Source organism: Sus scrofa, chromosome 10 (assembly GCF_054392235.1).
Source record: "Sus scrofa isolate SSC_HxYL_T2T_F1_AM1 chromosome 10, Sscrofa_HxYL_maternal_Yorkshire_Landrace_v2.0, whole genome shotgun sequence".
Classification (NCBI taxonomy): Eukaryota; Metazoa; Chordata; class Mammalia; order Artiodactyla; family Suidae; genus Sus; species Sus scrofa.
In genome coordinates this window covers 7705129-7730528 of record NC_139392.1, presented here as the reverse complement: position 1 = coordinate 7730528, position 25400 = coordinate 7705129, and the positions used below count along the sequence as shown (strand labels likewise).

The following is a 25400-nucleotide window of genomic DNA, read 5'->3' as shown; positions in this document are numbered from 1 at the left end:
AGTGCTAATAAGAATGGTTATTGTGTTTTTATTTTCGCATTCCATTTGTCCATTGCTATATATAGGAAAGCAATTGAATTTTGTATATCAACTTCATATCTGAAACTTTGCTATCACTGCCTAATGGTTCCAGAAGTTTTTTTAAGTCATTTTTAAGGTCTTCTCTGTATATAATCATATCATCTACAGAGACAAAATTATTTATTTCCTCCCAATCTGTATTCTTTTATATCCTTTTGTTGTCTTTCTGCATTAGCCAATGCTAGCAATATGGTGTTGAAAAGGAGTGGTGAGGGGGGCAACCTTGCCTGTTTAGAATCTTAGGGGGAAAGCTTCAAGTTTCTCTTCATTAAGTAAAATGTTTGATGTGTGGATTTGGGGTAGATTTTTAAAATCAAATTGAAAACATGTTCCTATATTCCTTGTTGACTGAGAGTTTTTATCATGCAGCAGGGTTTGATCTTGTCAAAAGCTTTTTCTCCATCTGTTGAAGTGATCATGCAATTTTTCTTGTTTAGCCTGTTGAAGTGTTGTATTATATTAATAGATATTTGAATGTCGAACCTGCCTGGCATATCTGGGATACATTCCACTTGATTGTTATATATAATTCTTTTTTACTTTTCAAGATTCAATGTGCCAGTGTTTTGCTGAGGATTTTTATATCTATGTTCATGAAAGATATTCTTCTGAAGTGTTCTTTTCATTTCATGTATGTATCTGGTTTGGGTATTAGGGTAATGCTGGCCTCATAAGATAAGTTAGTATTCCCTTTGCGTCTACCTGTTGAAATATATTGTAGAAAATTCATATAATTTCTTTCCTAAATGTTTGGTAGAATTCATCACTGGACTTGAGTCTGATGCTTTCTCTTTGAGAAAATTATTAATTATTGATTCAGTGTCTTTATACACATAGGCCTCTTTGGGTTGTCTATTTCTTCTTGTGTGAGTTTTGGCAGCTTGTGTTTTCAAGGACTTGATCCATATTATGGAGATTATCTAATCTGTGGTCATAGAGTTGTTCATAGTATTTGTTAATTATCTGTTTAATGTGCATGGTATCTGAAGTAACGTTTTTCATATCTGATATTAGTGATTTGGATCCTCTTTCTCTCTCTCTTTCTCTCTCTTTTTTTTTTTTTTTTCTTTTTAAGGCTGCACCAGTGGCATATGTAGGTTCCCAGTCTAGGAGTTGAATTGGTTTCTAATGAGCCATGATTGGAACTCCCTCTGTTTTTTTTTTTTTTTTTTTTTTTTTTTTTAGTCTGACTAGTGGCTTATAGATTATAGATTTTATTGATCTTTTCCAAGAACCAGCTTTTGGTTTCATTGACTTTTTTTCCCTTTTTGATTTATTTTTATTTGTATTTATTTATTTATTTTGTCTTTTTGCCTTTTCTAGGGCTGCTCCCGCGGCATATGGAGTTCCCAGGCTAGGGGTCTAATTGGAGCTGTAGCCACTGGCCTACACCACAGCCACAGCTACATGGGATCCGAGCTGCGTCTGCAACCTATACCACAGCTCACGGCAACACTGGATCCTTAACCCACTGAGCAAGGGCAGGATCAAACCCACAACCTCATGGTTCCTATTCAGATTCATTAACCACTGCGCCATGAAGGGAACTCCAATTCCCCCCCCCCTTTTTTTTTTAAATTCCTTTTAGAGCTGCATCCATGGCATATGGAGGTTCCCAGCTAGGGGTCGAATTGAAGCTGAAGCTGCTGGTCTACACCAGCCACAGCAATGCAGGATTTGAGCCGCGTCTATGCCACAGCTCATGGCAATGCCAGATCCTTAACCCACTGAGCAAGTCCAGGGATCGAACCTGCATTTTCATGGATGCTAGTCAGATTTGTTTCCACTGAGCCACAATGGGAATTCCTGATTTTTTTTCCTACTGATTTCCTATTTTTTATTTCATTGATTTCTTCTCTAATTCTTTGCCTTTTCTTCTGCCTACTTTGGACTTAATTTGTTCTTTTTCTAATTTCTTTTGGTAAAACCTTAGATCATTGGTTATAGTTCTTCTAATACGTGTTTTCAATGCTATAATTTTCTCTCTGTAAGACTGCTTTTGCTGCATTTCACAAATTTTGATGTTATGCCATTTTATTTTGTTAAAAATGTTAATTTCTTTTGAAATTTCATCTTTTACCCATGTATTTTTTAGAAGTATGTCACTTAATCTCTATTTATTTTGAGATTTTCCCAGTTATCTGTTATTGATTTCTCATTTAATTCCATTGTGTTCTGAAAGCAGACATTGTATAATTTCTATTCTTTCAAACTTGTTAAATTATGTTTTATAACCCAGTGCAATCTTTCTTGTCTGAAGGTGCATGTGAGCTTGAAAAGAATGTATATTCTGATTTTGTTGGGTGAAGTAGTCTATAGATAACAATCATATCAACTGGATACCTATCATTCCAGTTGATTGATGGAGGTGTTGAGTTCCCCTGGGTCCTTATGGATTCTCTGCCTGCTGGATCTATTGCTCGCTTTATTTTATTTTTAAATTTTTCTTTATTATAGCTGGTTTACAATGTTCTGTCAATTTCTGCTGTATTGCCTTCTGATGGAGGAGTGTAGAGGTCTCCAAAATTATAATGTATTTATCTAGTTTTCCTTTCAGTTCTCTTAGTGTTCACCTCCTGTAGTTAGACACTCTTTACTCTTCTGGTAGGTACATGCATGTTAATTAATTATTCTCTCTCTTTTTGGAGAGCTGACACCTTTATCACTGTGCAATTCCTTCTTTCATCCCTGAAAACTTTCCTTGCTTTGAAGTCTTTTCTGTCTGAGAGTAGTATAGCTACTTTCTTTTTTCTTTTTTTTTTTTTTTTTTGGATTGATGTTAGAATGGTATATTTTCTGCCACTTATTTTTTAATTTTAAAAAAAATTTATTAAAGTATTGTTGATTTACAATGTTGTACCAATTTCTGCTGTGTGTATACACACACAAACACACATATATATATATATTTTAAGTATTATCTTCTATCATGTTCTATTCTAGGAGATTGGGCATAATTCCCTGTGCTATACAATAGGACCTATTGCTTATCCCTTCTAAATGTAATAGTTTGCATCTACTACCCCAAACTCCCTGTACATCCCACACCCTCCCCGCCTTCCCCTTGGCAACCACAAGTCTGCTCTCCGTGTCTGTGAGTCTGTTTCTGTTGTGTAGATAGGTTCAGTTGTGCCATATTTTGGATTTCACATATAAGTGATTGTATGGTATTTGTCTTTCTGTTTCTGACTTACTTCACTTACACCATCATCTCTAGCTGCATCCATGTTGCTGCAAACTTCCAGCCACTTATTTTTATTCTATATGTCTATACTTAAAGTGGATGTCTTATAGACAACAGATAGTTGTATTTTTCCTGATCTACTTTAATGAACTTGCTTAATTGATGCATTAAGATTATTGATGTTTATAGTTATCATTCATGTACTTGAATTAATATCCACTAAATTTCTTATTGTGCCCTTATTTTTTGGTTATTATTTGCCTCCTTGACTTTTTTTCTATATTTTGTGATTTTAATTAAGCCTTTCATATGGTTTGATTTTCTCTTTTTTGCATATCAGTAATACATCTGTTTTTAATTGTTTTAGTGTTGCCTTTGAGTTTGCAATACACACAACTAATCCAAGTGCCACTTTCAAATAACATTATACCACATTGCTGGTGATGTGGAGATCTTACAATAACAAAATATATAACCCATTTCTTTCCTCCTGTTTCCTATATCATTGCTGTCATTTATTTCATATATATATATATACACATATACACACACACGCACATATATACATAAGCATATGTGTACATGAAATATAGAAATAATCATACATAGTCAAATACATTTTTGCTATTACTGCATTAAACAGATTGTTATCTGTCAGATGAATTCAGAATTTAAAAAATAAAAGTTTTATTTTACTTTCACGTATTCCTTTTCTAATGCTCTTCTTTGTATAGATCTGAGTTTCTGACCTTTAGTACTTATGCTCTCTCTCAAGAACTTCTTTACAGTTCTCGCTAAATAATTTCTCATAGTGCAGGTCTGTTGGCAACAAATTTCCTCAATTTCTGTTGGTCTGAGAATTTTTTTATTCTCCTTTACTATTGAAGGGTAATTTTTCAGAGAATTTTCAGTTGGTATTGTTTCCTTTCTCTCAGTACTTTATTTCACACCCTTCTCTTCTTGCTTGTATGTTTGTTTGAGAAACAGAAAGAATACCAGTAAGGCTTGAGTGCAAGAGACCAGTAAAGAGCAGTAGGAAATATATTTAAAGAGGCTGCCCAGGGTCACACCATGTAGAGAACACTAAAAACCTTAAATTTTATTTTTATTATTATGCAAAGTTATCAAAAATAACAATCAAGGAGATAGGACACACATTGGGGCTATCTATTTCTAAGAGGTGCCATGAGCTGCTGTATAAAATGCAGGTTAAGAGAGCAAGCAGAATAAGGCTAGGAAGCTCGTACAGTCCTAGGGAGATGAGTTTGGTTTGGATTCGGAAGAAAGATAAAGAGATACTGAGTATTCCTCACATCAGAGATGTGATGAGAAAATCCCAAGGGCTGCTTCCCATCACCTCAACACCAGGAGAAAGGCAGCTGAATGTCCTTGTGAGCTGGAGAGGGTAATTGTCAGCAGCAGACTGGCCTATCCTCGACACTAGCATAATGAGGGCTGAGAATTCTGTGAGGGGAATGTGGGAGAATAATGATCCATGTGAGTTCTAGGCTGGATCTGTTATAATACTCGTCATAGCCTCATCCACTAGAAATCTGCATTAGGCTTTTGGAAGAAATTTTACAAATACTTTATCCTGTCTTCATTTATCCACTACTGTTGTTTGTGCATCCATGAACCCCGAGCAACTATTTATGAAGGCGGGGGGGGGGGGGTGATGCATGGAAGATACTCAGTGCCACTCTGTGCTCTGACCAAAGAACATCTTAAAGTTATTCCTTTAACATAAGCCTTTTGTAACCTCATTTTTGGCCACAAAATTTAAACCTGTCCCCTCCAGCTGTGAATATTGCTAATGCTTGAAAGAAGAAACTTCCAAAGTGACTGAATTATCAATCAAGTGGTGAGTAACTAATGCTCTCTCTGTGTAAAGTGGGAAAAATAGAATGATATCTCACTTCAGAAAAAGGAAACAGAAGTAAGCCAAGCAGTTTAAGAAGTACCATTTTGAAAAGACAGGATTTACAGGGAGACTGATCTAATGTGCTACAATCATATACAACAGTTGAACTGGTTGCTGCATGTCTAGCTATTCCCGTAAGTGAAAGATGAGATACATAAAACTATGATTCTTAAATTTTACTGATTTATTTAACAATTTCTATTACTTCCTAATACCAGGCCTTGCCTAGGAGCTGAGGTGAACAGCAGTTATAATTTCATCATAAAACTAGCTGGAAGTTTGGGAGAAAACTAGCTATTTCTATTCTTTAAGCCTGAATATTCTGCCACTGGTCGTAATAAAAGAATACAGATTTAAAAGCTTCTAATATACAGCTTTATTTAGTAACCACCAGTATGAAATATAATTCTTAATATATGATTGACAGCCAATTATCAAAATCATTTTCAAACTCCAAGAAGAGCTATTGAGTTTATATTAATAAATATCATAGAAAGTCACAAGACATTAGCTGTATTTCTTCCCTTCCTTTGGTCTTCATTGTTCGCAGCATTAATATAAACTATCCTTATTCTCCAAAGAATTATCTCCTTCAAGACATTCATCCCTACTTCTGCCACATTACTTATGCATATTTTATTACTTAACGAAAAAAGAAATTAAATATCCACAATGAAATTTGTATCATTTCAAGGATTTAAATCTTTAAAACAAGGACATTCAGATCAAGGGCTGAGTTTATAGTCACTATTTTCTGGTCTATCTAGGCATTGCCCAGAATTTCAATCATGAAATGCACAATATTCTAGTTAATATACTTGAGTTTTTGACACTACTTACATAGTTAATTATACGTAGAAAACTCTAGAGATAACCACAGGGGGACATTTTTTCATTAATATAACTACTACAGTATTAAATATAATAGTATTAAATCTAACTGATAAAATTTCAACTGTTGTAAAATGATTCATTTAGATATGAAAATTATTTGAAGATGCTGACTTTCACCAAGAAGATTTGAAAAATTATGCTGCCTTCCTAATCTTTACAGGAAAATAATCATGAAAACAGAAATTTTGAATAAAAATGTATGATCCTAAAAAAGTTGAGATAATGTGATGCAGGATCAAGGAAATTTTCCCATTAAAAAAAAACTGTCACTTATGTGTATTGCTCAACTACCACCATGAGTAGCGAATCCATTTGTTTTTATTTTTTGGTGGCACCCATGACATGCATAAGTTCTGGAGCTGGGTATCGAACCCATGCCGCTGCAGCAGTCTGAGCCACAGTAGTGCCAACACTGGATCCTTAACCTAATATTCCACCAGGGAACTCGATTTTGTTTGTTTCGTTGGTTTTGGCCTTGCCTACAGCATATGGAACTTCCTGGCACAGGGATAGAACTGATGCCACAGCGGCCACCCAAGCCTCTGCAGTGACCATGCTGGATCCCTAACCCGCTGTGTCACAAGAAAACTCCCATAGTGACCCGTTAAATGCTGTTCTTTATCTCCCGTCACTCCCACACTACAACTCTTCTCACATTCCTTCCCTAGATGCCCGGGGCTTTTCATCTTCAGTCCTGTACTATAAGCATATGGGATCCTTCTCTTCCTACCCTTCTCCCTTTTCCCCAATTTTATATCACAAAACTCACAAAAGAATGGATATGGGTAGAGAAAATAGGTAAACAACCATGTCCAGGGTAGTTACAAGAATGATTATTACCTACTTCTAAACTAAGACCATTGGTGATGTACATTTTGAATCTCTGAAGGATATTCTCAGCCAAAGAATTTTTTAAAAGCTTGATATGGAATAGCAGGGCCAGGCGCTAAGACAGAGGCAGGGGTTCAGAGATTGCATTCATCCTCCCTCTGTACCCTGCAGCATTCTAAGGGGGTAGGCAGCACAGGTTGGGGGTTGAGAATCTACCCGTACAGTTTACAACACATGGTCAATAGGGGGCCATCATGCTCTCACTGTTATATATTAACACATAGGCTAGAAATATATGAGGTCTACAATGTCCAGTTATATAGTGTATTTGGAGTAGAAATGTACTAGCTCAGTGACAGTATATCTTGTGGCTTGAAGCTGATGGTGCGAAAGTGTTTATAAGAAGGGATGTGCACTTAACGCTGACAGTTACTGTTACGGAATGAGAAGCATTATAAACTGCTTGTAATAATCTACGGTTAAATTATCTGCACAGAGAGCATAAACTAGTAAAAGAAGAGTATCTTTCCTCAATCCAACAGAAGTGACACTAACTAAATAAAAGATATCAGTGGCAATCACCAGACCAGGGTCTACAATTCAATTAGCCCTGCAATTGGAAATCAAAGAGGAGGAAAACTTTCTTAGGGTTTAGCTCAACCACTAGACCATGAGACATCACCACAAAAGATTCAACAGTGGTTTTTTTTTTATGTGGCATATTATTTCCCTAGTCTTTAAATCTAAAGAAGCTGGAAAAGCATGGGACTTAGAAAGATGCTTCAACATAAGCTACAAACAAATTCAACTCCGGATTTATCAGAAAATAACATTTACAAAATATAGGATATGACAAATTTCAGAAACTATATTTTATTTTTAGAAAAAGTAAAAGCTGGATGCCTAACTACATGAACAAAATTTATATTATGAAGACTAAAATGCAAAACAATATATATACACGTTTGACTACATTAAATGAGTAGGTAGTATAAATTGGAGGAGGTGACGAGTATTTCAAATGCAATGATAGCAAGTCAGAAGTCCAAGGAACCAGATAAATCAAGCCAATATGATTCTCCTGATGGATCGCAATAGTCTTCCTGGTAACTGAGCCCAAAGGTATGCACATCTCTGATTTACCAGATAAAGAATTTAAAATAGTGGTTTTAAGGGACCTCAGTGAGCTGCAAGGAAACACATGTAATTCAACAAAACCAGGAGGAACAAGATACAAAAAAAATGAGATGTCGAACAAAGAGAAATCCTGGAAAAAAAAAACCAAGTAGAAATTCCAGAGCTGAAAAATGCAAGTGAGATGAAAAGTGCAATAGAGAGCCACATTTAGATTCAATTAGGCAGGGGAATGAATCAGTGATATTGAATATAGGGACTTTGAAATTATCCAATTAGAGGAGAACACAAAAACTAATTTTTAAAAAAGTAAAGAAAGCCTAGTGATGTATAGGATAACATAAAAAGTACTAAAATGTGAATCAGTGCAGTTCCGGAAGGACAACAGAGAAGGGAAGAGAAAGTTTATTTAAAGGAGTAATGACTGATAATTTCCCAGATCTGAGGAAGAATTTGTAAATGCAAATTTATAGAGCTCATGGGTCACCACACAGAATCAACATAAAGAGATTCTCCATAAAACACATTTTCCTAAAACTGCCAAAATTCAAACAAAAAAGAGTATTGAAAACATCAAGAGAATAAAAGCTTGTAACTTAAAATGCATTCCCATAAGACTATCAGTGGACTTCACAGAAACTCTAGAAGTCAGGAAAGAGTAGGACAATATATTCAAAGTGCTGAAAGAAAAAAAAACTGCCAACCATGAAAACTTTACCAAAGTATCCTTCAGAATTGAAGGAGACACTTTGTCAGGCAAACAGAAGCTGAGGGAATTCATCACCACTACACCTGCCTTATATGGAGTGATGACTGTTCTTCACGTTGAAATGAAAGGATGCTGATTAGTAATATGAAAACATACGACACACTGATAAAGGTACATACGTCATCGTATCCAGAATCCTCTAATGCTGTAAGATGATGGGGAGTTAACCAGTTAATTCTAGTGTAAAGGATATAGGACAATAGCCTTAAAAATAGCTACAGCTGCAGTAAGGGTTTGCTGCCCCTGGAAAGTGATGTGTGATGGAAGGAATACAGAGGACAGGGGGAGCCAGATTACAGAGAACACGGGGTATGAGATTTAGGAGCTTAGTGACTGACTATCACCAAAGACCAGGAAGCAGTCATAGTTGCGTGTTAAAGAGACCCATCAGGAGGACACGTGTTTCATGTATTTGATGGATTCTTTTGTGATGATTTCTTCATCATAAGCCAGGTTTGGACAGTGAACGTCATCTCAAATGAAGAGACAGCCACTCAGCCCTGGTGTTTAGTATCAGGAAGTACTTGCTGCCTTTATTCCTACTTGGGTGATGGCCGAGAAACTTTGTCAGCCCAAAAGCCGGTTAGGAATATCTAATGTTTCAATCTAAATTTCAGGAAGGGCAGCTCCTCAACATGTTCTGTACCAATAGGAAAGGTGGGACAAGTCACCTGAATAAACACAACCCACCTTTATAGGCTGACTTCTCATTGCTCCCCAGTATGGAACATTTGTTTCATTCCCTTCTACTTCTTTTTTGCCTCGTTTCCCCTGAGATTTTCAGTTCTCAAGCAATTGTCAAACAAGGGTTAAGGTTGGGGAAAAAGAAATCATAGGCCAAAAAAGGGCACTTCGTTATCTCAAAGCACCAAAACAAGTGTATGCCATTTAATTTTCAGGCTTGTGCGAGCTCTGTGTGGACAGGGGGCATATTTGGTTAGAAGGATAGAGGCCTTTCTAAAGTTCTCTCATGAAGATAGTTGTATTCTAATTCTGAATGTATGTCATATATTGTTCATAGAATTTGATTTTTTTGTTTCATTTAGTTAATATTATGCTTACATGAGAATTTTCTGCAGATTCTAGTTGTGGTTCCCCCACCCTGTTGACATATATTTCAGTTCAAAATTGTGAAAGACTAGATCAAGGATTATAAAGCAAATTGCATTTACAGAGAGTATCTTATTTTTATTTGATAAAAATATGCTAATAATTTGCATATATTTAACTAATAAAATAATCAAGAAGAGAATTTTCAGTATGATATTACTATTTATTCTCTTTCATGTAGATACTCAGAAATCGTAGAAGATTTTCAGTTTATTTTCCTGAGAGTCCATGTATTTTAGAGATACTTAATAAAGAATGTATTGTTGGGTATGGAGTCGATTTAAAAAAGACAAACAAGCTGGAGTTCCCATTGTGGCGCAGTGGTTAACGAATCTGACTACTTCGAACCATGAGGTTGCGGGTTCGATCCCTGCCCTTGCTCAGTGGGTTAACGATCCGGTGTTGCCGTGACCTGCGGTGTAGGTCGCAGACGCAGCTTGGATCCCGCATTGCTGTGGCTGTGGTGTAGGCCAGCGGCTACAGCTCCGATTAGACCCCTAGCCTGGGAACCTCCATATGCCGAGGGAGCGGCCCAAGAAATAGCAGGAAGAAAAAAAAAAAAAGACAAGCTTCCTTTCCTGCCTTTATGTTCTTGTGAGGTAACTTGCTTTATCAAATGTGATATCAGCAGACACTTGAAACGTTCTTGCTGCCATTGAAACCCTTTATCTATCATGTAAGTGACTCTAAGTTAGCTTTCCGGAAGATGGTGCCATGTGGAGAAGTGACACACCCAGCTGACAGCCAGTGGTCACATATGTAAGATATAAGTGAGGCTTTCTGGATCATCCACCCTCCAGCTGACCTGCTGCTCAGCCTGCCAGCTGACTATATGTGTATAAAGGAGCCCAGCATAAGTCAAGCTGTGCTGGCCAAGACCAGAAGAGCCACATGTACTAAGAGGAACAGGTGTACTTGCTCATGACTTTTCCATGGATAAATGATAACATTTTAATTGACTGCATGCATGTAACTGAGTTATAATTGTGCCCCTGGCTTTCGTCACTAATGGAAATGCTCGGTGAATGTACACCTAAAAATATCAGCTTGAACCAACTCTATCATGACCTATATTTATATGCATGTTTTTGAGGTTTGGCTATTTCAGTAGAATGTAAGATATTGGATGAGGATGCAGAGTTAATTTCAAAACGCTTTTAAAATCTTTTCTATCTGATGTAAAATTCTATCAATACTTATGTCACAAATTCTGATTGCTAAATCTACTCAACGGAGGCTCAAGTTTGGAAAACTTAAAGATGATTGTCAAAGTAATTTTTTCCCTACTTTCTATCATTATTACCTTGCATCCTTTATTGGAAGGCTTACGCTCAATAAAGAATTCTGGCAGTCTACTAAATTTGACAAATAGAAATGATCATGTTAGGGTTTGCATCAAATAACTGATGTTGAATTTCCTAGAAGTGAACATCAGCTTATTCTCCTTCCTCACTTTTTAAAATTCCCCAAACTCCGAAAGAAATGCACTCATTTTGAGATCGTTTAGGCTGTATTCACACCATGCTATTGATCAATTAATCCAGTTTCTAAAATCACTGACATTCTACTCTGTATACGTATCACCTCACATTGCCACTAAAGGTGCAGAAAATGAAATTTGATTGTTTTCTCAGGTTATCTGCCATGAGTACCTAATGGAAACTTGCCAAGCAAGCGTCACGACCAGGCTGTCTACTCACTATACCAAAGTACTCACCAGTGTTTTATGACATTACCCTTCAGTAATCACAGTTATCATTCTACATCCCACGGTATGAGTTTGTCCTATTGAAGACAGTGAAGCATGATCAAATGTTGAACCTCTCATATTTTTTTGATAGTCCCTCAGAGGAACTACTCAGTTCTTCTTATCCATCATTTCTGCATCTTAAAATTCTGTACCTATTCTACAAAGTGATATCTAGGTTCTGGCAAGCAGAATCTTAATGCTCTAGATATTTAGTGTGAATGTCAAAGCCTGTGATTTCCCCCATAATAAATTTCCATTGACTGGTGTCACTTACTGGAAAGGTTACGTGTGACTGAATTTATGACCACTTGCTACTGAACTCAGCTTATAAATTGCTAATGATTCTGGCAGATGATTCCGTTTCTTATGCCAGTGAAATATCTGAGGTTAATTAAATAGCCTCCATCACCTCTTTTCACCAAAATGCCAATGAACTGCTGAGAAGTTAAATAAATGTACTGCTTGGTACCCAGTGATGCCAAAATCACCCTCCTGAGTATATACCGAGCCTATTATAATGATCTTCTGAAACAGGCCATGGAGTGTTGGATCCTTAACAATTGCAAAATGGAGAAATTATTTGAAATATACTTTTTTTTCAGCACCATTAGACAGAATTCCATCAGATCAAAGTAAGAGTAAAATAAATGAAATAATATAGTTACTAGAAAAAATCAGTTTTAAGTATAAAATGATGAAAAATATATCATAAAATTATTTGCTAACACAAAACATAACTTTTTGGTTCACACATTTTTAGAAGTAACTTAAGATTATTGATCAAGTAAATCAACATTTAAAATAATTCACATTTAACTTTAAATTTGTGCTAAATTAGAGGTCCCACTGTGACACAGTGGGATTGGCAGCATCTTGGGAGCTCTAGGACTCGGGGCTTAATCCCCAGTTGACATAGTGGGTTAAGGATCTGGCATTGCTGCAGCTTAGATCTGATCGCAGCCAGGGAGCTCCATATGCTGTGGGCCAGCCAAAAATAGAAAAAAAAATATGTGTTCGATTTCAGCATTCAGGTAATAAAACTTTTAAATAAAATACAATGGATTTCCTTGAAGAAGCAATATCATTTAGCTCATCTTATCTGAGGAAATATTCCTATTTGGCCACAGGTTTGGTATTATACGTAAAAATACTTCTAAAGTGACCTCATTCCAAATCATTAGGACTTCTGTGCACAAGATTATTTTCCTATTTTTTTGTATATGATATTATAATATATATATTCTGCTCCTCTTAGTTTTTATTAAAACTCTGTTGTGATTGGTTTTTTTTTTTTAAGGTGGCAAAATTCCTGTCTAGAAGATTGCATTTTCCAGTATTCCTTTATAGTCAGGAGTCAACAGTGAAATGTAAGAAATGTCAAGTAAAGCTTCTTAAGACTTCATCTGAGAGGTAAGTCCATTTATTTTCCTTTCTGTTCTTTTCCTTTTAGGAAATCTCCAGGTCTGACATCCAGCCTGGAGCAGAAAATAGAAAAAGGGTGCCCCCTGACCCTGGAGCTTCCGCCAAACTTATTTTATTTAAGAAAGAAGAAAGAAGGTGCTACATGACTTAGATCCTTTGTTTGGTCACTTTAATATATGAACCTTATCCTAACTTCTATAGCTAGTGAATAGCTCATTAACATATTAGGTGATACACTAAAATGTTCTAATAAGAATATTAGCTATTTTGGGAGGTCCCGTCATGGCTCAGTGGTTAACGAATCCGACTAGGAACCATGAGGTTGTGGGTTCGATCCTTGGCCTTGCTCAGTGGGTTAGGTTGCAGGTTCGATAACCAGCCTTGCTCAGTGGGTTAAGGATTTGGCATTGCCGTGAGCTGTGGTGTAGGTTGCAGACGTGGCTCAGATCTCACATTGCTGTGGCTGTGGCATAGGCCAGTGGCTACAGCTCTGATTAGACCCCTAGCCTGGGAACCTCCATATGCCGTGGGTGCGGCCCTAGAAAAGGCAAAAAGACAAAAAAAAAAAAAGGAAAGAAAAAAAGAATATTAGCCATTTAATTGAGTAATAATTTGAGAGATAAATGATCAACAACTTTCTATAAACTTTTATTTATTTATTTTTATTTTTTTTATTATTATTATTTTTTGTATTATTTTCCCACTGTACAGCAAGGGGGTCAGGTTATCCTTAGATGTATACATTGCAGTTACAGTTTTTCCCCCACCCTTTCTTCTGTTGCGACATGAGTATCTAGACATAGTTCTCAATGCTATTCAGCAGGATCTCCTTGTAAATCTATTCTAGGTTGTGTCTGATAAGCCCAAGCTCCCGATCCCTCCCACTCCCTCCCCCTCCCATCAGGCAGCCACAAGTCTCTACTCCAAGTCCATGATTTTCTTTTCTGAGGAGATGTTCATTTGTGCTGGATATTAGATTCCAGTTATAAGTGATATCATATGGTATTTGTCTTTGTCTTTCTGGCTCATTTCACTCAATGTGAGATTCTCTAGTTCCATCCATGTTGCTGCAAATGGCATTATGTCATCCTTTTTTATGGCTGAGTAGTATTCCATTGTGTATATATACCACCTCTTCCGAATCCAATCATCTGTCGATGGACATTTGGGTTGTTTCCATGTCCTGGCTATTGTGAATAGTGCTGCAATGAACATGCGGGTGCATGTGTCTCTTTTGAGTAGAGCTTTGTCCGGATAGATGCCCAAGAGTGGGATTGCAGGGTCATATGGAAGTTCTATGTATAGATTTCTAAGGTATCTCCAAACTGTTCTCCATAGTGGCTGTACCAGTTTACATTCCCACCAGCAGTGCAGGAGGGTTCCCTGTTCTCCACAGCCCCTCCAGCACTTGTTATTTGCGGATTTATTAATGATGGCCATTCTGACTGGTGTGAGGTGGTATCTCATGGTAGTTTTGATTTGCATTTCTCTACTAATCAGGGATGTTGAGCATTTTTTCATGTGTTTGCTGGCCATCTGTGTATCTTCTTTGGAGAAATGTCTATTCAGGTCTTTTGCCCATTTTTCCATTGCTTGATTGGTTTTTTTGCTGTTGAGTTGTATAAGTTGTTTATATATTCTAGAGATTAAGCCCTTGTCAGTTGCATCATCTGAAACTATTTTCTCCCATTCTGTAAGTTGTCTTTTTGTTTTCTTTTGGGTTTCCTTTGCTGTGCAAAAGCTTTTCAGTTTGATGAGGTCCCATGGGTTTATTTTTGCTCTAATTTCTATTGCTTTGGGAGACTGACCTGAGACAATATTCATGATGTTGATGTCAGAGAGTGTTTTGCCTGTGTTTTCTTCTAGGAGTTTGATGGTGTCCTGTCGTATATTTAAGTCTTTCAGCCATTTGGAGTTTATTTTTGTGCATGGTGTGAGGGTGTGTTCTAGTTTCATTGCTTTGCATGTTGCTGTCCAGGTTTCCCAGCAATGCTTGCTGAATAGACTTTCCTTTTCCCATTTGATGTTCCTGCCTCCCTTGTCAAAGATTAATTGACCATAGGTGTCAGGGTTTATTTCCGGATTCTCTATTCTGTTCCATTGGTCTGTCTGTCTGTTTTGATACCAGTACCACACTGTTTTGATGACTGTGGCTTTGTAGTATTTCTTGAAGTCTGGGAGAGTGATGCCTCCTGCTTGGTTTTTGTTTCTCAGGATTGCTTTGGCGATTCTGGGTCTTTTGTGGTTCCATATAAATGTTTGGATTGTTTGTTCTAGTTCTGTGAAAATGTCATGGGTAATTTGATAGGGATTGCATTGAATCTGTAGATTACTTTGGGTGGCATGGCCATTTTCACAATATTGATTTTCCCAATCCAGGAACATGGACTATCTTTCCATTTCTTTACATCTTCTTTGATTTCTTTGATTAAAGTTTTATAGTTCTCGGCATATAGGTCCTCTACCTCTTTGGTCAGGTGTATTCCGAGGTATTTGATTTTGTGAGGTGCAATTTTAAAAGGTATCATTTTTTTGTATTCCTTTTCTAATGTTTCATTGCTGGTATACAGAAATGCAACTGACTTCTGAATGTTAATCTTATATCCTGCCACTTTGCTGAATTTATTAATCAGTTCAAGGAGTTTTGGGGTTGAGTCCTTAGGGTTTTCTATGTATAGTATCATGTCATCTGCATACAGTGACAGTTTGATCTCTTCTCTTCCTATATGGATGCCTTTTATTTCTTTTGTTTGTCTAATTGCTGTGGCTAAGACTTCCAAAACTATGTTGAAGAGCAGTGGTGAGAGTGGGCATCCCTGTCTTGTTCCAGATTTGAGTGAGAAGGCTTTCAGTTTTTCCCCATTGAGTATTATATTTGCTGTGGGTTTATCATAAATGGCTTTGATGATATTCAGGAATGTTCCCTCTATGCCCACTTTGGCGAGGGTCTTGATCATGAATGGATGTTGAACTTTGTCAAATACTTTTTCTGTGTCTATTGAGATGATCATATGATTTTTGACCTTTTTTTTGTTAATGTGGTGTATGATGCTGATTGATTTGCGTATGTTGAACCATCCTTGTGAACCTGGGATGAACCCAACCTGGTCATGGTGTATAATTTTTTTGATATGTTGTTGGATTCGGTTGGCTAAGATTTTGTTGAGAATTTTTGCATCTATATTCATCAATGATATTGGGCGATAGTTTTCTTTTTTGGTGGTATCTCTGTCTGGTTTTGGAATGAGGGTGATGGTGGCCTCATAGAATGTCTTTGGGAGTATTCCTTCTTCTTCAACCTTTTGAAAGAGTTTAAGGAGGATGGGCACCAATTCCTCTTTATATGTTTGATAGAATTCACCTGTGAAGCCATCTGGTCCTGGACTTTTATTTGTAGGGAGTGATTTTATGACCTCTTCAATTTCATTTCTAGTGATCGGTCTGTTCAGTTGGTCTGTTTCTGCTTGATTCAGTTTTGGCAGGCTGTAAGATTCTAGAAAATTGTCCATTTCTTCCAGATTGTCAAACTTGTTGCCATACAGTTGTTCATAGTATTCTCTTATGGTTTTTTGTATTTCTGCTGTATCCGTTGTGTTTTCTCCTTTTTCATTTATAATTTTGGTTATTTGGGTTCTTTCTCTCCTCTTTTTAGTGAGTCTGGCCAGGGGTTTGTCAATTTTGTTCACCTTTTCAAAGAACCAGCTCTTGGTTTTATTAATTTTCTCTATTGTTTTGTGAGTCTCTATTTTATTGATTTCTTCTTTGATCGTTATAATTTCCTTCCTTCTGCTGACTTTAGGACTTTTTTGTTCTTCTTTTTCTAATTCGTTTAGGTGGAGGGTTAAGTTGTCAATTTGGGATCTTTATTCTTTTTTGAGAAAGGCCTGGATTGCTATAAATTTCCCTCTGAGCACTGCTTTCGCAGCATCCCATAGATTTTGAGAGGTTGTGTCTTCATTATCATTTGTTTCAAGGTAGTTTTTAATTTCCTTCTTCATTTCCTCATTGACCCATTGGTTTTTTAGTAGCATGTTGTTTAGTCTCCATGTAGTAGGTTTTTTCTCTTTGCTTTTCCCATGGTTGGTTTCTAATTTCATGGCATTGTGGTCAGAGAAGATACTTGAGATAATTTCTACGCTCCTAAATTTATTGAGATTCGCTTTGTGTCCCAATATGTGGTCGATTCTTGAGAATGTTCCATGAGCATTTGAGAAGAATGTGTATTCTGCTTTTTTTGGATGTAGTGTCCTGAAGATATCAATGAAGTCTAACTTTTCTATTGTTTCCTTTAGGATCTCTGTTGCTTTATTGGTTTTCTGTCTAGAGGATCTGTCCATTGATGTGAGGGGGGTATTTAGGTCTCCTACTATGATTGTATTCTCATCAACATCTCCCTTTATGTCTGTTAATATTTGTTGTATGTATCTGGGTGCTCCTATATTTGGGGCATATATGTTGATGATAGTAACATCCTCTCCTTGGATGGATCCCTTAATCATTAAGTAGTGTCCTTCTTTGTCTTTCTTTATGTCTTTTGTTTTAAAGTCTCTTTTGTCTGATATGAGCGTTGCGACTCCTGCTTTTCTGTCATGTCTATTGGCGTGAAATATTTTTCCCCACCCTTTCACTTTCAATCTATATGTATCTTTTGTCCTAAGGTGAGTTTCTTGTAGGCAGCATATTGAAGGTTTTTGCCTTTTTATCCACTCTGCCACTCTGTGTCTTTTGATTGGGGCATTCAGTCCATTGACATTTAAGGTGATAATTGATAGATGATTATTTATTGCCATTTGAACCTCGTGTTCCAGTTGATTCTATGATTCTCCATTCTTCCTTACTTTTTTTTTTTTTTTTTTTTTTTGGTTGGATGGTCTCCTGTTGTTATCTGCTTGAGTGTATTTTTTTTTTCATTTTTTGCAAATGCAATATTTGGTTTTGGCTTGTGGTTGCCCTGTTTTTTAAGTATGCTAACCCCTTCCCATAATTGTGTGTTTTAGCCTGATAGTCCTGTAAGTTCAAACACTTCATTACTATATTAAAATTAAGAAGAGAGAAATACATATAAACCAAAAGGGTTATTTACCTCCTGACATCCCTTGCCCACATTTTATGGTTTTGATGACTCTTTTTTATTTTTTTCTTTTTAATTTTATTTTGTTTGAAGCATGTTCATGATTAAATCTGTATGCTGGCTTATTTGAGTGACTACTCTCTGATTGCAGTTTCTTCAGTCCTAGTTCTTCCTCTTCTTCTTCTTTTTTTTTTTTCCTTTTCTTTTTTCTTCCCTTTCCTTCCTTTCTTTTTGGTTTAGAGAAGCCCTTTCAATATTTCCTTTAACCTGGGTTTTGTGTTGCTGTATTCTTTAAGTTTTTGTTTGTTGGGAAAAATTTTTATTTCCCCTTCTATTTTAAATGATATTCTTGCTGGATAGAGTATTCTAGGTTGCATATTTTTTCCTTTTAGCACTTTAAATATCTCTTGCCATTCCCTCCTGGCCTGTAGTGTTTCTGTAGAGAAATCAGCTGATATTCTTATGGGGGTTCCCTTGTAGGTAACATTCTGGCTTTCTCTTGCTGCCTTTAGGATCCTCTCTTTATCACTAACTTTTGCCATTTTTATTATGATGTGTCTTGGTGTGGGTCTGTTTGGGTTCAGTTTGTTTGGGACTCTCTGTGCTTCTTGTATCTTGAATCAAGTATCCTTTAGATTTGGGAAGTTTCCAGCGATAATTTCTTCAAATATATTTTCTACTTATCTTTTTCTACTCCTTCTGGAATTCCTATTATGCGTAGATTGGCCCGCTTTATATTATCCCATAGGTCTCTTATATTGCTTTCCAGTTTTTTGATTTGGTTTTCTGTCTGTTGACCGGATTGAGTGATTTCCATTATTCTATCTTCCATATCACTGATTCGTTCTTCTGCATTATTCATTCTGGTTTTTACTGCCCTTAGTTCAGTTTGCATCTCTGCAAATGAATGTTCTAGTTTTTCTTGGCTCCTCCTTATATTTTCTAGTTCCTTTCTGAGGGTATCTGCATTAGTGTTCATATCTTCTCTTCATTCCTTCAGTATTTTCACTGTTTCTCTTTTGAACTCCAGGTCTGTCAGACTGCAGAGATCTGTTTCATTGTTGACTGTTTTAGGTGAGTTCTCCTGTTGGTTTGACTGGGGGTGGTTTCTCAGCTTCTTCATCTTGCTTGTTGTTTTCTTTCTCCTGAGGGAGTTGTACTCTCCGTGATCGGGCAGTGTTTGCCTTGTCACTGCCGTGGAATATTTCCTGAGGGCTGGCATTGTTGGTCAATCTTTTTTGAGGCAGTGTGGCTTTTCTGGAGTGTTGATGGGGCTAACAGTGTTTCTTTGAAGCAAAGGAGGACTTCCTGAGGGCAGACAGGACTGGGAGGTCCACACCGCGATGGTAGCAGATTTCACTTGGTCATGCAGAGCTTGCTCTGGTGTTTTTAGGCTGTGGGGTTCTTGCAGGGGGTTGGCGGTGTTGGGCAGCTGCTCTTCAGGGGTGCATCACCCCCTGGGGGCTGGAGCAGCTATCTGGGTCACTGAGAACCTAAGAGGCTCTTCCCTAGGGTAGCCCAACTCAGAAGGACAGCCTGAGAATGTAGGCGGATCTTTTCACAGTCTGGCCAAGCTTGTTGCAGCTTTTCTGGGCTGCAGGGGCTCTTCCAGGGGGCTGGTGGTGCTGAGCAGTTATTTCACGGGAGTGGGGCACCCCCTGGGGGTTTGGGCGGGTAGCAGGGCCGTTGGAAACTGAAGAGGCTCCTCCCCGGGGCAACCTGACTCAGAAAAACCGTCTGAGAATTAGGCCGATCTATTCACAGCCTGGCTAAGCTTGTTCTAGCTTTTCTGGGCTGCAGGCCTTTTCTCGGGGGCTGGTGGTGTTTGGTGCTGCTCTGCGGAAGTGTAGCCCCACCAAAGGGCAAGCAGGCCTGTGTAGGGACAGCCCCTGTGGTGGTAGGCTTCAGGCAATTGTTGAGGCCAGCCCTCCTGGATGGCAGGCAGCCCCAGGTCCGTGAGAGCGTAGGGTGTGGCGGGGGTGGGGGGAGGGGATGCACTGGGAAGCAGAGTTTTCAGCTAGCTAGCGGGCCTGTAAGCTTGCTGTGGCGTGGGGGGTATTCTATGGGGACCCACCCCTTCTTCTCTCCCCTCCCCAGCACGGGCGCAGACCAGGCTCTTCTCCCAGGTTTCCTCTGATGTGGCTTTCCACTTCCCCGCCCCTGTAGTATTGCTCCCTTCCTCTGCGACAGCTTTGTTTTCTAGTCTCCCAGGCAGTCTCTGCCGGGTCAAATGGTTTAGAGACCTCCCAAGCAGTTTCCGCTCTGCCCCGCCCCCCCAGCCCGGGGACTAATCTCTGGAGCCGAGGTCTCGGTGCCCAGCCCCCCCCCAAGGCGTCCCCCGGCCCTTTCTCAGCGATTAACCTTCGGAGGCGAGGTCTCGGTGCCCAGCCCCCACCCAGGCGTCTCAATTTTTGGTGACTCTGCCCGTAGTTCAGATGGTCCGTTGGGTTCTTGATCGGCTTTTCCGTACTCCAACTTACTGCTACACTCTTCTCTGCATCTGGAGATTCCTCCGGTTCGTTTGATCTTTCCCCCGGTAGGTGACTTTCCAGGGTGCGGGATCCCTTTCTCCTCCGCAGTTCCCTTTCGGGAGCCCCCGTCTCGCTCGGATTCGCCTTCTCTCACTCTCCTCTTTTCTCCTGTTCTGCCCAATAATGTCACGAATTTCTTGCCGTTATTGGAGTTTAGGTTCCTCTGCCAGCGATTGGTTGCTGTTCTGTGCGAGTCATTTATTCTGTAGATGTGCTTTTTTTGTTGTGTTTGTGGGAGAGGGCGAGCGTGTCCCCCTACTCCTCTGCCATCTTGTCCTCCTCCAACAACTTTCTGTAAACTTTTGATCTATTCCCAATAGCAGTTAGTACATGTTTACTTCGCAGGATAAAAACAGAATGAGCAATTTTTAAGTAAATTTTTACTGATATACATATTATTTTAACTTTCACAGCTCTCACCTACCCTCATCAAAGAATAAAGCCCCAGGGATCCTCAGCATTCATTTGGCATAGATGGCCCACTTGCAATATTGTAGGTATTGTAGGGTTGGATCTAAATGTTTAAAATCATAATCTCCAGGCCTGACTTTTTCATTGAGCTCCAAAATAATTTGAGTCCTTCTATGCGGCTGGTGCTGTATGTGACTAAAACAGATTCAGTACCTGTATTCACAAGATTTAGCAGCCTCGTATACCTGGTAGTCAGACAAGAACATTAGAAATCAGAATATATTTGTGGATTTTGTAAAATGCTATGAAGACCAGTTCAGGGTTGTGGGCTAGAAAGTGGCAGGATGGGAAATAATTATATTTGTTCTTCAGGGAGAAGGTTATCATGAAGAGTCTAGAAGGAAGAGAGGAGGCCTTTAGGAAAAGAAGAGGGAAACACCATGTGAAAAGTCCCTAAAGACAAGAGTAAGTACATCTTTGCCAAAAGGATGATAGCTAACAGAAAGGCAGTTGGAAATCCTCGAAGTTCTTAAGGCGGGCAAATGAAGGAACATGACTTTTTCCATTGAACGGATCACTCGGGCTGCTCTGCTGAGAAAAGATAATAGATTGGGTTCAAATTAGCTCTATCAGTTTGTAAAACTAAGCCAAGAGAAAGTTAACAAGCATCGATGTTTATGTGAAAGCCAGAAATATACTCAACTGATGGATTAAAAAAGCTCACATGTTTATACTAGAAATTTTCATTGTTTTATTATAGAGGGTTGCTTACTCATGATGCCAGTATGCCCTTCAGAATGAAAATATCCTATATGATGGGATGATGCATATGACAGTGTCTACACAGTGTTGGTAAGCATAGAACTTTATTTTAAACTCTTATTGAAGTATAGTTGATTTACAATGTCATGACAATTTCTGCTGTACAACAAAATGATTCAGGTACTCTTGTACACACATCCATTCTCTTTCAGATTATTTTCTCATATAAATTGTCACAGAATTATGGGTAGAGTTCCCTGTGCTCTTCCATTCATCCCGTACACCACAGTGTGCTTATGCCAATCCCAAGCCCCAGTCCATCCCTCCCCTGACCTGTCCCTTTTGATAACTGTCAGTAAGTTTGTTTTCAAAGTCTATGAGTCTGTTTCTGTTCTGCAGATAAGTTCATTTGTATCCTTTTTTGAGATTCCACACAGATAATTTATTTTGAGTATTCCCATGTTATGTTTCACTTCTACCCTAGAAAATGAAAGTGGTAGTATTGGACTATTATGGTAGGAGAGAGTCATGGTCTGTTATCTAAACATTATTTTAAAACATTTCCTAATTATCAGTTTTATCTTGTTGCTTAGCTATGCATGCATGTTTAGTAGGGAAAAGAGAGTCAAATTTCATCATTAAAGTCAAAGAATAATTATTTGACAGAAGTTCACTTGTTGCAAATATTTACAGAAAATGTGTACTGAGAGATTCCTATAGTTCAAGAGATAGACATGATGAAACAACAGGATTAGCAGAAGAAAAAAGGAAATCAAATGATTTAAGATTTGAGATTCCAATACCTCAATATCTCTAAGTATTAGCCCAACCATAAGAAAATGAGTATAAAGCTAACAACATATATGATAGGAAAAATGGAATAATAAAAATTCTTGATTAATTAAAAAGAAACCAAATAATGAGAGAAAAAGGAAATGTAGTTGAAAATGAAAATAAAAGAGTAAAATGTAGGTGTGCATTCCAATAAATCAGTGCCTACACTAATTGCAAATGGGAAAATAATCTAGTTGGATATATTAAGCATAAGTATATGCTGCTTACAAGAAAAATCACTTTAAATATAAGGATATGTAAAGATTGAAATTAAAAGGGTGGAAAAAAGATGCCACAAAAAAAACCAAGAGCAAAAAAGCTAATGTACATCAGATAAAGTAGAGTTTTGGTAAAAGCATTCTTTCTAGTAATAGGTAAAGAGGAGTATTCCTACCAGAAGAGATAATAATTCTAAATGCATGTGTACCTGCTACTATAGTTTCAATATATGTAAAGCAAAAACAGAATGTAAAGGAAAAACTAGACAAACCTTTAGTCAGTATGAGAGATGTTTAACCCTGTTTAACCCAACCCTCCCACTAACTGATAAAACTAACAGAAAAAAATAAATGTAGAGAGAGTCTGGACTACAGGAGTTTCTGTTGTGGCTCAGCAGGTAACGAACCCTACTAGTATCCATGAGGATGCAGGTTTTATCCCTGGCCTCTCTCAGTGGGTTAAGGATCCAGTGTTGCCATGAGCTGTGGTGTAGATGCAGCTTGGATCCCATGTTGCTGTGGCTGTGGCATAGGCTACCAATGCAGCTCAGATTCGACCTCTAGCCTGGGAGCTTCTATATGCCGTAGGTGTGGCCCTAAAAAAAAAATTAGTCTGGACTACGTGATTAACACATCTGACTGAACTGACCTACCTAGAAAACCATACCCAAGAAAGACAGAATATGCGTTCCTTTCAAGTGTCCATGGAATGTTTTGCTAAAGTTAAACACTTGCTAGACCACAAAACAAGATTCAGGAAATTTCAAATGATTGAAATCATTCAGTATATTCTCTAACTACAGAAGAATTAAATGAGAAATTTATTATGCCTAGCTAGCTAGAAAACACATGGAAAGAACTATAACCAGCTGAGATACCCACTGATGGCAAAGGGAAGACAGAACAGGTAGCGGAATAAAGTTGCTATAAATATCAGCTTTGACCACAATAACCAGTTACAAAAACAAGGATTATAACTGCCAGGAATGTTTCTTGCTTATTTACAAGTGTGTTTGTGTCTGTGTGCATTGAGAAAATGTCTGTTTTCTTTCCACTCTTATCCCTTTATTGTATAACATAAAATGTATTGACTTTGTGTCATAGTAGTTAAGTATTGCTACCTTCCATCATAGTATTTAAGCTACAGAATATCAAGAAGAGTAAACCTTACCGAAGGCCTTCGCCTTCACTTCTGGGGAAAGGGTTAGTGTGTTTTGGTTATATGCAGGACCTTTTATTGTCTTTATTTGGAGATTAAGTATGATTTAAAGAGACATGCATCACCACTCTAAGCGATAGTTGTCATGCTTAGTTCATCCAACTCGAATGGGACGTCTTTAGGAGCACATGATTGTTAACTACTGGGATATCGGTTTGAGATAAATTTCTTTAACCTGTTAAGGAAGTAGTCTTCTATACCTACTGGAGTTATCCAAGACAAATGTTGTGTTGTACCCATGATCATATTTTTTGCTTTGATCTATGAACATATTAGCAGGCTTTCAAATATTAAAAAACTGCAGTTATTTCCAGAACAAAACACACATTACCTTGGATTATATTTTAATGTACTGCTGAACCATTCTTATTCGTATTTGATTTAGGATTTATGCAAAAGTGGGTTTGACTAGTTCATTACAACCGTTGACATATTAAAAATATCAGTGTTTGTGACTGTCTCCATACAAAGGAAAGCAAATAGATTGCCATAATTGTTTTCTGAGTTGCTTGATCTTCTAAATAAACTGGATGAACAGATCCATCGTTTTTGCCCATATGAATGCATGGCTCTGGAGTTGTTAGCAACTTTTGACGTGTTGTATTTTCCTTGACATTTCTTTTTTTTTTTGTCTTTTTGCTATTTCTTTGGGCTGCTCCCGCGGCATATGGAGGTTCCCAGGCTAGGGGTCGAATCGGAGATGTAGCCACTGGTCTACGCCAGAGCCACAGCAACGCGGGATCCGAGCCGCGTCTGCAACCTACACCACAGCTCACGGCAACGCCGGATCGTTAACCCACTGAGCAGGGGCAGGGACTGAACCCGCAACCTCAGGGTTCCTAGTCGGATTCGTTAACCACTGCGCCACGACGGGAACTCCTCCTTGACATTTCATTGATGTGATTCAGATTAATACCTGGATAATCACAATGTAAACAGACACTTCTAGTTTTGAAAATTTGCAGTATCTTTTAGACTTGAACACTTGTGTGCCTTTTGAACCTACAATTCCACTCTTAGTTGTATAGCCACTTAGCCAATAGTAACCCTAACTTAAATACATCAGAAGTGAGTTCAACAATATCTGTAGCATCACTGTTTATAAGAGACAAAAGATGGAAATACTCCATACATCCATCAGGGGTAGAATGCATAAATACTTTGTCATATATTTACACAGCATAATATTAGGCAGCAATGAAAATGAAGATAATAAAGCTACACAAAACATGGATAAATCCCACAAATGTAATGCTAA

General features: G+C 38.0%; 1 protein-coding gene across 1 annotated transcript in view; it reads left to right on the top strand.

The window, feature by feature from the left end:
• LOC146398776 (uncharacterized) overlaps window positions 1-25400 on the top strand; it is a 156609-nt gene that overhangs the window by 107879 nt on the left and 23330 nt on the right. The window contains exons 2-4 of the mRNA XM_084979048.1: window positions 12972-13084; window positions 21482-21574; window positions 21870-21961. Of these exons, the coding sequence (XP_084835174.1) occupies window positions 12972-13084; window positions 21482-21566 (198 nt within the window). The 3' untranslated portion in view covers window positions 21567-21574; window positions 21870-21961. The remainder of the gene's footprint in view (window positions 1-12971; window positions 13085-21481; window positions 21575-21869; window positions 21962-25400) is intronic.